We start from the raw sequence: 14328 nt of genomic DNA, 5'->3' as shown, positions 1-14328 counted from the left end.
GCTTAATTTTATTAATTCATGAAAAAATATTCAAATATAACACTGGATTATCATAGAGCTTGAAAAATACAATTACTTAAAAGAATGAGAAAAAGGGTATCTTATAAAGATGACTGAAACAGAATTCAAAATCCTTGGTATATATATGGTGGGAAGGCCACATGACACAACACCAGAGATGTTAAACTTAGGGCCAGCCCCAAGTGGATATAAACTATATTAAAATGTAATTTAAAAATGTTTAACAAAATAAATAAAAACACAATATGACATAGAAAAATCTGTAGTTTTCTAAGTAAATATGGACCTCAGGAATTAGTTTCTGTAACATTTTCCTTTTCTCATACTGGAATATCCATGAATGAATGAATTTCTAAATTCTTTCATTTATATTCTTTAAATGTAATGTTTCAGAATGGAAAAACGCCAACCAACATTCTCTATTGCACTCCTATATGTTAATGGTTCTACAATTTCCTTGATATAGATCTCCTACCCAACAAAGTGAATCACTACCAATCCAAGCCTACAATGCAATAAATTCAGAGAAACAAGTCTCCAACAATACTAGGCAACTTTCTCTTAATCTCTGGAGCATTACAGACTATGCTGGGTTTATTTCTGCCTTGCTCTGTGTACATGATCACTATTTTTTCTGCACGTGCATTTCTCCATAACATCTTTTGTACCATCATTTCAGCTCTAAATTCTAGACTTTAGAAAAATATCTCTTGGAGTTTCTGATATCATGATTTATGTCAGTAAGTCCCTGATAAAAAATATTGGCTAAACAGGGATAAGTACAAAGTACGAGGCAAATGACTATTGAGCTTTCTCAATTATAACTGACCAGATACTCAAACAGATGTAATTATACTTAAGTGAATTATTATCCAGCCCACAATGTTGTCATTTTACCCATATCTGACTTTGTTATATGCTTTCCCTTAAATCAATAGATTCATTTTCTCTAGCATCATGCAGGGCGGGGAAGAAAAAATATAAGGTTTAACTAACATGACTTGTACTTAGTGAAACCAGTTTCTCTGAATTCACATTATTTGCTGGAGCAGACAAAATTTGAAGCGTTATTAACATCTGAATAAATTCAGAGAATCCCTAGCCTTTGTGTACTTTAAACTGATGGGCATAATTAATTAGGTCTCACTAAGGCTGGTCCTGGGATAGGGTGGGTCCTAACAACAAAAGAGCTAACAAAAGCCATAGGACAACAAGTACATTCAGAGCAGAGAAGTACTCTTCCAGGACTGACCCAGCTAAGCAGTCTCCTAGGATTGTAATGTTTATGGTCTACAACAATAGCTTTTTTTGTTTTTCAAAATATATGCAAAGACAGTTTTCAACATTCACCCTTGCAAAACCTTGTGTTCAATATTTTTTTCCCTCCCTTCCCTACAGCAAGTAATCCAATATAGGTTAAACATATGTAATTTCTGAACATATTTCCATATTTATCAAAATGCACAAGAAAAAAAATCAGATCAAAAAGGAAAAAAAAAAAAAAAACAAGCAAGCAAACAACAACAAATTAGGTGAAATTACTATATTGTGGTCCACATTCAGTCCCCATTGTCCTCTCTCTGGATGCAGATGGCTCTCTCCATTATAAGACTAAGACTGGAACTTTTTTGGTCTAAGTTCTTAAGACTCCATCCCCTCTATGACAGCTTTGTACCCAAGTGCCCAGGAAGCTCTGTCAATGGCCTCAGTATAAGTCTTCTCAAACAATCAGAACTGAAGGATATAGTTTCAACACCTTTTAAGGAAAAACTAGTCTATTTGCATTGCCTAGAGGGAGGGGAAAAAGAAGAAGACTTAGAGGGCAGAATTCCCACCACAACACTCAACTTATAGATTCATGAAATAGGAAGTGGTGGACATTGACTCCAGTCCCAAGAAAACTAAGTGAAGTGACAGAGAATCAGAACAGAGAAACAGAATATTCTCATTTTATCACTTCTACTTCCTGACCTCTTCCTTGGTCTATCTTGCCATCTAGTCTACCACAGTGACCTTCAAACCAATTTCCAAAGGAGGGGCCCCAAACACCTTAAGCAAGGGCACAACCTATGCCAATGGACTTTCTCATCTGTCTCTCCACCTCTTAGAATCAACTTCTAGAATCTAACTATCATACTTTTTGCCCTCATCTCCTTTCTAAGCTTCTTTCCTGCATCTCCATCACCACATAGATTTTCCAGGGGCATTTCAAGCTGAAAATGTCCAAAAGATAATTCGTTATCTTTTCCCCTAAATCCAATGTCCCTCTTTCTATCAAAAGTTCCATAAGTTTTTCAGTCACCCAGGTTCTCAACCTAGAAGTCATTGTTGATTCTTCTTTCTAATTGGCTAGGTGGTACAACAGAAAAAATGCTGGGCTTGGATTCAGGAAGACATGAGTTCAAATATGGCTCAAATATTTAGTTGTGTGATTTTGATTAAGTCATTTAACTTCTGTTTCAGTTTTCTTACTATAAAATGAGGATAACAGCACTTACTTCCTAGTGATATTATAAGGAGAAATAAAATTCTATTTGTAAAAATACTTAGTACAGTATCTGGAACATAGCAGATACCACATAAATATTAGCTATTATTCTTCTTTCTCTCCTTACTCTATGGTCAGTTGTCAAATCTTGTCTCTTCTACTTTCTCTATATCTCTCATTAGCAACCTGTATCCCCATCCACAGATCAACCAACCAATCACTTTAATTCAAGTCCTCATTATCTACCTGGACAATTTCAATAGCTCCTCATTGCTTCCACTTTTTTCTCTTTCTAAACCACCGTCCACAAAGCTGCCAAAATAATGTTTCTAACCCTGAAACTTTTCTTCTCAAGTAGATCAGTGACCGTAAGATAAAATATAAACACTTCTGTTTGGCATTTTTATTTTTCAGATTTATTGTCAACCTATCTTCTTAGGCTAATGACACAATTTTCCCTCCTGTATTTTAAGGTTCTAATCAAACTGATCTTCCTGCTATTCCCTGCTCATGATATTCTATCAATCAGATACAAATCTTTGCAGAGGTTGTTCCTCCAGCCTAGAATGTTCTTCCTCCTCACCTCATTTCTTAGAACCCCAAGGCTCACTGACCTATTCTATTGCCTTGGAAATGCTTATTTTATTTCTTAAGTTCAAAATAAAATAAATATTTTTTAAAAAGCCTTTTCTAGTTCCTATAGTTTTAAAATGCCTTCTTTTCCCCAAATTACCACATATTTATTTTATATGTAAACTATACCTACTTTCTATGACGATTGTATACTTCAAGTATAATTGTAAATTCTTTGAAGAAAAGTACTATCTCACTCTTACTTTCAAACCCCCAATCCATGGCACCCAGCAGATACATAATAATACCATATAAATTGCTGACTGATAGAAATGTCAGGATTTCAGTTTGTCTCCACCCAACTTCTTTTCAATGACATAGAAACCTCTTTACCATAGCAGTTTACTTTACCTCTAGACAGTTCATATTGGAAATACTTTTCCATCCCTTCCTCACGTTGGTTGGTTCCTTCTAGAAGAGGAAGCCCTGGTTCTCCCCAGACTGCTTTGCTAACATATTTTCAAAAGACTTTATCATAGCCCTCATCATCACCTCTCCCACATTTCAGCTCCATTTTACATGTTGTCTTCCCTCATTACAATGTAAGTTTCTTAAGGACTTAGCACAATGTCTAGGCACATAGCAAGCATTAATAAATGCTTGGGGATTTGAACACTCAGTTTGACAAATAATTATTAGCTGCCATAGCTCATCTCAGTACCTCTCACCCAACAAGAAAGGAAATTCTAAATTTACTACAAAACCTTACCTGAAAATCTTGTTGGTCTTAGATTATGATCTTCGAATTTCCTTTCTTTTAGCCACTTCCTAAGCTCTATAAATTCTAATTTGTGGCTCTCACTCACTAAAAAAGAGAAGAGAAAAGAAACAAAAATTATTGTGTAGTCAAATGATACAGTTTTTTACAAATAGCCTGAAGTGATGTCCAGGAATGATATTCTTATTCTCAACAAATTCAGTCTAGATGAAAATAAGAATAATTCATAAAATAATCACTGAACAGTTAAGAGCTAAACTGTGATATGTAATAAAAATTTTAAGAACTCAGAGAAGAGATAAAAGTACATCTGCATTTTTTGTTCAAATAAAACCCATATGTTCAAGCTATGAAGAGAACTAAAATGTATAGTTTTTGAAATCTATGTTCTATACCCCAGTCAGTCAAGCTGTAACACTGAAACCCCTGCCTCACAGTCAAGTGCCCAATTTTCCCTTCTGATATAAAATGGCTATGTGATCCTGACTTAAACTAGTCAAGAAATTCTCTAAGACTATACATCTACCTGTATTGATAGAAGGAGATTCTCAACTAGAATTTCTCTATATAAATAAACTCAAAAATCCAAACCAAAAAAAATTCAGCTTAGCTTTGAAGGATAAATATTTTTATGATAATGGGGAAAAGGGGAAAACATTCTAACACAACACATTCAGATAATTTAAAAACTACAGCCACTTGACTAGGGCTGAGGTTGTATATTGAGGAGCAATGGGTTAACAGTGAGAGGGGAAGAGAAAGGAAGAAATAGTGTGAAGACATATAAAAATAAGTTTGCAAAAAAAGCCTGTATCAAACTTTTTATTCTTGCTATGCTTCTTACATTTAAATGTTCAATTTAATCAAATGGGGTAACCTCATTAAGGGATTTTTATTCTTGAATGACTGGGGTTTAGAACATAGATTTCAAAAAGATAACTTTGAGTTGCCCTATGATCTTCCACAAGCCTGCTATTAACTCTTTCACCAATTGGGTATATCATATAATTTATTATTGCTGTTGTTCAGTCATGTTGGACTGTTTGTGAAAGAAATGATTACTTCTTTCTTGTATTATTGAATAATTACTGAATTAGGATTTAAGGAGTTTTCCACTCCCTTATTCAAAAATCAAAAGTCGTAGGAAATCTTCGATAAAACTTAACCCAACCAGATTGAGAGAATTGGTGAATTCCTATTTATTGTGCTTGGACAGAGTAGAGTGGATTCTGGAGCAGAAGTGGATTCTCTCTTTGATATGTATATTGATAAGTCTCTTTAACCAAAACTTGGGTGATCCAAGATGTGTACCCCCAAGACCATCATTAGAATGAGTCCGCGTCTCATTTCATAGATATAAGATAGATATAATTATATATGCAGATATATGTATATACCTACATATGTATATACATGTGTATATATATATACATGTATATATATACATGGATGGGTGCTAGACCCCCCCATACTGTCAAAATAAGCAGAGACATCTTCAGGTACAAAGGGAAAGCATTTATTTAGTCCCTGCAGGGAGAGGCCCAGCACACCCAGGAGGCATTCCAGCTCCCAACATGTGCTAGATCTGACTAGCAGGAAACAGTAAAGCTGATTAAATAGCAAAATACCCAAGCCTTTTCATTGGATAGACTAAAAAGGAAGTAACCATCACTGGCCACTGGTCTCCAGTGTTTTCTGCTTCTTGTGGGTTATGTCACTTCCTGAAGCTTAGACCTAGGTTCTAACCTTTCTTGCCCTAGAGAACGCTAGACCTGGGGATCACGTGACTTAGGCCTAAGGTCTGATCTACTCCACCTCATAGACTTTTTGAGAAAACTTCACCTGGTCTCATTCATACATGTATGTATACACATGTATATGCATATGTATATTGCACGTGTGTGTGTGTGTGCGCGCGCGCGCGCAAGGGGCATATAAGCATTGAGTGGTTTCCATGAAGGGTCTTTCATGAATAATTTCAGTGACCTTTTTATTAATAAAACTCAGAAATTATGTCTCTCAAATTTATTCTCCATGATTCCATTTGGGGTTTTCTTGATCAGCTAAGTGTTACCATGACCAAAGACACTGACACTAAGAGATAAGATGTTGTTGGAATAAATTCTATCCCTTAAAGACTAGGTTTGGTTGGGTTATTGTCCTTTCTTCTCATAGAAGACCAAAATGACATCATTAGGTTGGGATACAAAGAATTAAAGAGAGGAGGGGCAGCTAAGTGGCACAGTGGATAGAGCACCAGTCCTGAAGTCAGGAGGACCTCAGTTCAAATCTGAACTCAGACCCTTAACACTTCTAGCTTTGTGACCCTGGACAAATCACTTAACTCCAATTGCCTCAGCAAAAATAATAATAATAATAATTTAAAAATAATGAATGAAACTATTATCAAAGCTTAACTGGTCAAAGGAACTATTGGTATAGATTTTCCTTATACCTAAAAAACAAAAATTTTGCTGGGAGGCTTTTCAGGATTGATGAATATTTCTGAACTGGTCACCACTACAGCTTTGTAGGTAGGCAAGGAAGCTGCACCTATTAATTATATTATTATTTTTATTAATTCATTATGTTAATACAGCATCCTTGCTATTATCCTCTCTATGCTACTGTCAAATAAACCTTTTGTCAACTGCCTCATCTAATTGCAATACCAAGCCTAAATAATCAAACAAGCCTAAAGTAGGCTTACCCCAGACAAACAACTCACAACCAATATGTCCAAGACAAAACTCATTATCTCTAACCCTACAACTGAAGCTGTCCTCTCCAACTTTCACCTTCTATATAGCACTTGGGGCTCTCTATTGTCCTTAATTTAGCATTTAAAGTCCTTTGCTCAAGACCTGTCACTTTACTCCCTGTCATATACTCTATATTCTAATCAACCTGCCCTGCTTGCTCTCCCCAGAAATGGCGTTCTCTCTTAGACCTGCAGACCTTTGCACAGGCCTTCCCCCATGCTTGGCACTTTCTCCTTCCTCAACTTTCCCTCTTAGAATCCCAAGCTTCTTTCAAAGCTCAGAACAGGTGCCCCCTTCTACATTAACCTTTCCCCGCTATCCCCAAACTAAATTACTTTATTTTCTTATCTATGTAGATATATGCCTCAACAATACGTGAATTCAGGACAAAGATATATCAGTATCTTTCAAAGAACATAAAAACTGTTCCCCAAAAAAATATTCTTTCAAGCTGCAAACATTTTCAGTAAGTAGCTTTTATATTCATAGTCTGTTTTATAATAGATGATATATTAATTAGATAATAGATATAATAACATATTAGTCAAACACTTTGATTATATCACTGAGAATAAAAATTGTACCTTTACTTGACTCTGAAGTTCTAAATTTTCTTCTTCTCTGTCTGCTTGTTCTTCCTCTTCCTTTCTTCTTCATGTTGTGTATATAATTTCCATATAGCTGCCTCATCTAGGCAGTAGCAAAAATGAAAAGGGTGAATGCACCACCAAAAATGATAAAATTAAATTAAAAAAAAATTTTTAAGTTGTACCTAATTAAATCAATGCTGCATCTTTTGTTGACTATTAATTCAATGCTGCATCTTTGTTAATATCCTTTCCATAAGATCATTGATTGTACATGACAACAAGATTATATGATAATCAATTCTGATGGATGTGGCTCTTTTCAACAATGAGATGATTCAGGTCAATTCTAATGATCTTGTGATGAAATGAGCCATCTGCAACCTGAGAGTAGACTGAAGGTGGTTCACAACATAGCATTTTCACTTTTCGTTATTTGGTTGCATTTTGTTTTCTTTATCAATTTTTTACCTGTTTGATTTGATTATGTTTGATTATGCAGCAAGATAATTGCATAAATATATAATCATATATTGGATTTAACATATTTTGCCATGTTTAACATATATTAGGTTGTCATCTTATACTTAATCTTCACAATCACCCTGGGAGATAAGTTATTATAAATTTTCATTTTACAAAGAAACAAATTGAATAGGTTCATATAGCTAGTAAGTAATTGAGGCCAAATTTGAATTTAGGTTTTCCTAATTACAGGAAGTTGTCCCCTATTTAGAAGACAAGAAAAACAAACCTTACAAATATGTATAGTTACCCACCTGCTAAAACTATTTACTGGGGGGTGGATGCAGTGAATGCTATAGCATATCACCAGTGAGAGTTGAGTGCCTAGATGAGCAAATCTGAAAAAAGCTCATCAAGAAAGGTCCAATACTATCCACTGCACCTAGTTGTCCAAATGATGTTTGCTTTGTAGAGGTTTTACATGATTTTATCATAAAACTATATTTATAAATATATAAAGCTCTCCATATAACTATAACATTCCAGCAGGTCTGTAATCCCAAACAGATCCAAAGAAAGAGAAAAGGAATCCATGCAGACAAAAATATTTATAGCAGTTCTTTTGGTGGTAGAAAAGAATTGGAAACTGAGGAAGATTGGGGAATGCTTAAATAAGTTATGGTATATGTATGATGGGAAATGCTACTTTGCTGTAAGAAATGATGAAGGAGATGATTTCATGAGAACCTGGAAAGTTTTGTATGAACTGGTGAAAAGTGAAATGAGAAAGAATCAGGAGAATGATTCATACAATAATAATGTTGTAAAATAAACAACTTTGAAAGACTTAGGAAATCTGAGCAACACCCTAACTAATCACAATCCCAAAGGACTCATGACAAAACATGCAATATATCCACTTCTGGTTACAGAGCTAGGAGTCTCAGAAAACAGATTTAAGCATTTTACTTCTTTGGACACGGTTACTGCAAGAATTTGTTTTGCTTAACTATATGTATTTGTAAGGGTTAGTTTTTCTTGTCTTCTAAATAGGGGAGCCAGTGAAGGAGGGAGGAAAAGAATTCAGAACTAAAAATAAAACTGAATTTTAAAAAAACTACATATACATTTAAAAATTTAAAAAGAATTGTGAGTGTGGTTTTACTAAATTCAGACAAGAAATGCTACAATGTCTTTTTGAATTTGTTTGACCACCTTATATTTCACCTTTAGTAAAAATTAAACATTCTATCAGAGAAAAAAATTCTTTTAAGAAAAAATTCTTTTTCAGTTGTTATAATTTTCTATGTTGAAAGCCCTTTTTAAAGGGAAGCAAGGTAGTTTTATATATATATATAAAATTTTTTTTTGGCTGAAGCAAATAGGTTAAGTGACTTGCCCAGGGTAACACAGCTATGCAGTGTTAAGTGTCTGAAGTCACATTTGAACTCAGGTCCTCCTGACTTCAGGACTGGTGCTCCATCTGTAAAATGAACTTGAGAAGAAAAGGGCAAACCAACCCAGTCTTTGCTAAGAAAACCACAAATGGAGACATTACTGGATTTGGACTGGAAACTACTCAAAAACAGTAACGCCAGACATTTTTGTTAATTTCTTTTATACAAGCTAATACTTTAAACACCCAACCAGAAACACACTTGGTGAAATTTCTACAGAGCACTAATAAATATTTTAAGTGAAATATCTGCTAAAAACTTTGCACAGATGGCTTTCTCTTAAAGTCCAGGGGAGCTCTTGGACAAATACTTACCAAAACATTGCAAACACGTGAAACTTTCAACATTCACTGCAAATGGTTCCCAACTAAAAGATAGCCGTTAAAAAAAAAAAAAAATGCTACAAGGGTCATAGTTTAAGTAACCTGGGGCCAAAAGATGCCACTTTATCTCTCCCAAGTTTGGTGCTGAAGCCTAATCCTTAAATCCCAGAATCCTCCTTTTTTCCCCCCCGATTGCTGAAACATTCAAGTCGTCTCCAACAGCAACACCAAAAAAGCACGTGGTCCCTCTACCCGGGCCTCCCCCATCCTGTGTATCCGGAGGGAGAACCAGGAAGAGCGATATGGGAGGAGAGAGTGAGGGAGGAGGAGTCGGGGAAGCAGTAAGTGCGGAGAAGAAAAAGAGGGGAAAGGAAAAGGGAAGCTGCTGCAAGGGGAAGGCCTGCCAGCAAGCGGTGGAGAGGAGGAAGGAGAAAAACAAAGTGGAGAGTTAACAAGCCCAGCCCCTCCGGGCTCTGCAAACTAAAAAATCTAGCCCGGCAGTCGTGGGATTTTTCCAGGGCCTTCCAGCTGCAAAATGAAATCCGGGAAGCTGGCTGAAGGCCTCCACAGTCTGGAGAACAGGTCACTGGCTTCCCCTCGGGATCCCGGGATTTCTCATTTCTACTGTAAGAACGTGTTCTCCCTTCCTCCCCAACCACATCGCCCCAGCCTCCGTGAGTGCCCCACCCACCTCCTCCCAAAGCGCAGGTTCAGCGTGAGAGATGGGCGTGGTCCATGCTCAGTAAATTCCGGACTGCTTCCGTCTCCGAGAGCGCTAGAGTTCATTCAGTTTCCCCTGTTATAAATTATCTAAAGAATTCCTTTACGTTGTATATTTTGTTGTAAGACAAAATGTAGATGGCCCTGTTGGCGATAGTTTTAAAACATTTGTTCTTTCCTCTATGGGAGAATAGGCCAAAAACTCTTGAGTGATTACGGGGCTCTCCCAGAAGGATCTGCAATTTCCCTGGGCTACATGTAATCACTACAATGACGGAATCGAAGGACCTCCCCCATTAGGAAGTCCCTCTCATCCTGAGGCTTAATACTATTTTTGTACCCACAGCTTATACTCCATAAAGATTTCCTTTTGCCAACCACTTGCACCTCTCAGTGACTCCAGACCTCTTAAGTTTATAATGTCCTGCTAAGGTGGCTGTGTCTGTCACGTGCTCAGGGGAAAAACACGTGGAATAGCAAAGGCAGTTATGGCTTTGGAAACCAGCTCTAGGCTCATCAAGAAGAGCATATAATCTCTTTACTATTGATACGGAATAGGAATCCATATTTCTTTCTCTTCCCCCTTTCCACCTTCTCCCCAAAGCACAAATTCAGAAGAGAATAAAAAGAGTTGTTTCCTCTCAATATCACAAAGTATCAGTGAAACACTCTGGTTACTAATCATTCTTTGATCTTGTCATAGGAATAGCCCATTTTCCTCTTCAATAGATTCAGTTCCTTGGTGTACCTTTGCTTTCTGGAGATTAAATGGCAGAACTATTTTCTTAATGTGTTGCAGACTCTTTATACTCACCATGTGCTGTTTATTTTTTCTAAATCCAAATAAAATGTTTAAGGGCAGCCAGATGAGCACAATGGATAGAGCACCTGGCCTGAAGTCAGGGGACCTGAGTTCAAATCTGTTCTCACACTTAACATTTCCTAGATGTGTGACTTGTGCAAGTCATTTAACTCCAAATGCCTTGCAAAAAAAAAAAAAAAAAAAGGTTTTCAATTTAGGGAAGATAGCAAAGAGATTTGTAATTTCTCAAAAGGATCTTGCCCAGAAATTAGGCATGGACCCACACTTAACACCATATACCAAGATAAGATCAAAATGGATCCATGACCTAGGCATAAAGAACGAGATTATAAATAAATTAGGGGAACATAGGATAGTTTATCTCTCAGACTTGTGGAGGAGAAAGAAATTTGTGACCAAAGATGAACTAGAGACCATTACTGATCACAAAATAGAAAATTTTGATTATATCAAATTAAAAAGCCTTTGTACAAACAAAACTAATGCAAACAAGATTAGAAGGGAAGCAACAAACTGGGAAAACATCTTCACAGTTAAAGATTCTGATAAAGGCCTCATTTCCAAAATATATAGAGAACTGACTCAAATTTATAAGAAATCAAGCCATTCTCCAATTGATAAATGGTCAAAGGATATGAACAGACAATTTTCAGATGATGAAATTGAAACTATTACCACTCTTATGAAAGAATGTTCCAAATCATTATTGATCAGAGAAATGCAAATTAAGACAACTCTGAGATAACACTACACACCTGTCAGATTGGCTAAGATGACAGGAAAAAATAATGATGAATGTTGGAGGGGATGCGGGAAAACATAGACACTGATGCATTGTTGGTGGAGTTGTGAACGAATCCAACCATTCTGGAGAGCAATCTGGAATTGTGCCCAAAAAGTTATCAAACTGTGCGTACCTTTTGTTACTACTGGGCTTATATCCCAAAGAGATACTAAAGAAGGGAAAGGGACCTGTATGTGCCAAAATGTTTGTGGCAGCCCTGTTTGTAGTGGCTAGAAACTGGAAAGTGAATGGATGCCCACAATTGGAGAATGGCTGGGTAAATTGTGGTATGTGAATGTTATGGAATATTATTGTTCTGTAAGAAATGAAACAGCAGGATGAATACAGAGAGGCTTGGAGAGACGTACATGAACTGATGCTAAGTGAAATGAGCAGAACCAGGAGAACATTATACACTTCAACAACGATATTGTATGAGGATGTATTCTGATGGAAGTGAATTTCTTTGACAAAGCGACCTAACTGAGTTTCAATTGATAAATGATGGACAGAAGCAGCTACCCCCAAAGAAAGAACACTTGGGAAACGAATGTAAACTATCTGCATTTTTGTTTTTCTTCCCGGGTTATTTTTACCTTCTGAATCCAATTCTCCCTGTGCAACAAGAGAACTGTTCGGTTCTGCACACATATATTGTATCTAGGATATACTGCAACATATCTAACATGTAAAGGACTGCTTGCCATCTGGGGAGGGGGTGGAGGGAGGGAGGGGAAAAATTGGAACAGAAACAAGTGCAAGGGATAATGTTGTAAAAAAAATTACCCTGGCATGGATTCTGTCAGTATAAACTTATTATTAAATAAAATAAAATATTAAAAAAAAAAAAAAAAAGGATCTTGCCCAGACTCCTCCTTCTTTTTAGCTTCCAATCCATCTGTACTGGCTGAACCAGATATAATTACCACTGGATAAACTCTATAGCATATCTGGGGTGCATAGAATATTAGAGAGGTACCTATCCCAAACATGTGAAGACTTCCTCTAGCAAAATGGGAGATAAGAACAATGTATTCTAACAGTCATGAAGGCAGCTGAAGCAGGTGCTATGGAGCACTTAGAACTTGTTCAAATATCTAAGATCCCAAGGTCATCTACTGCATCCCTGGCCATCTCCAGTAGCCCTGACTTTTGTTTTGCCCCTTGACTTTAATGATTCTGGAACAGAGAGTGCAATCGATGACTTTACACAACTCTGCCTCATTTAAATACAATTTGCATGCAGGAGCTCCCTATTATGTCATTGGTCTTCTTCCAAAACAAACAACAAACTTAAAGTATCTAAAGAAATGCATGCTGAAATTCAGGCAAAAGTTTTCAACCATTTGTTTTTTCCTGTGTGGATGAACAGGCCAGACACTTTTGAATGTTTAAAGAGTTATTCCAAAAGATCTATAACTTCTTGAGCTAAAAGTTAGTCAGTACAATGACTTTTGCAAACAGAAGTAACTGGAGGAGCTCCCTTTCTACTGGGGAGCCCCTCCCCCCATCATAGCACTGAATACTTTTGATGTACATACATAATCCTATTTTACATGTCACTTGATGTTTATCACATAAGCACCCTTGAACAAGGTTGGAAGGGGTTTTTTGATTGTAATATCTTAGAAGCAATTCTGAATGATCTTGAAATAAGAATTGAAGAAACTGTGGCTTGCAGTAAAAAATAATAAGCCTTTAAGCAGCATTTTGTTCTATCGATTCTAATGCTTTTTAAAAATAATCAAGAAATATAATAGAATCTTATATTCCCAACATTTCAGAGATATTTCTAAATGGAGAAAAAGAAAAACAGGAAAAACATCAATTTGGACTATAGAGGAGGTCTGTGCTGAAAGGAGATGGTGATGCAGGAAAGATTTCTTTCTAGATTCCCACCCTCTCCTAGTTAATAATGTAAATTGCCCTTTAACTCACAAATCCTGGTCCCTTTGAATGCCAAAAGAAGATCTGACCTGTTCCCAGCCCCACCCAGATCTGAGCCAACTTTGGGGCTACACCCCAAAGCCCCTTGAGCTGTCTCCTATTATAAAAAGGCCACGCTGGGAACCCCTCTTTGCAGAGCTTCCAAACATGGTAGCCATGTGAGGACCCTCTGTCCACTGGACTCTTTCAGTGCCCTCCTTAGCTCTATCTTCACCTAATAATAAACCTCTTTTATCAATCTAGCTCTCCGGGCCAATAAATGCTTTTCTTGGGAACTCGCACCACTAAACCCTAATTCCATTTAGGTACCCCAAATCTAGACCTCAACATTGGAAGAGGTCAAAGTAATGAGGAAAGAAATTTCAGACCTTAGTAATATGAGAGAAGGTAAACTAAGGAAATAATGATAACTATTGATCTATATGTCTGTTGTCTTATTGAACGAGATAAGGTGAGATCTTTCAAGACAGTTGTGAAAATCGAGTAAGGCTTCATCTATTTCAAAGTTTGAGTAGGCCTGAGGGATTTTAAGCATTAAGTTAAGGGCATATTTAGTCTCCTCCCTGCCATCCTCCTAAGGACATATTTAAAGTCTCCTCC

The 14328-nt window shown here is 36.6% G+C and overlaps 1 protein-coding gene across 11 annotated transcripts in view; it reads right to left on the bottom strand.

The window, feature by feature from the left end:
• SETD4 (SET domain containing 4) overlaps window positions 1-12512 on the bottom strand; it is a 41284-nt gene extending 28772 nt beyond the window's left edge. For 8 of the 11 annotated variants that reach the window (XR_007951831.1, XM_051984891.1, XM_051984895.1 and 5 more), the window contains exons 1-3: window positions 9446-10139; window positions 7207-7312; window positions 3852-3947 (exon numbers count right to left, since the gene is read on the bottom strand). Coding sequence is in view for 10 of the 11 variants with exons in the window: in XM_051984891.1 (XP_051840851.1) it covers window positions 3852-3947; window positions 7207-7312; window positions 9446-9478 (235 nt within the window). In the remaining variant the exon portion in view is untranslated. The other 3 variants (XM_051984893.1, XM_051984892.1, XM_051984894.1) reach the window with 3 other exon arrangements.
• Window positions 12513-14328: the final 1816 nt, after the last annotated feature.

This window comes from Antechinus flavipes, chromosome 3, assembly GCF_016432865.1.
Source record: "Antechinus flavipes isolate AdamAnt ecotype Samford, QLD, Australia chromosome 3, AdamAnt_v2, whole genome shotgun sequence".
NCBI classification, from domain to species: Eukaryota; Metazoa; Chordata; class Mammalia; order Dasyuromorphia; family Dasyuridae; genus Antechinus; species Antechinus flavipes.
This window is presented reverse-complemented; position numbering and strand designations above follow the sequence as displayed.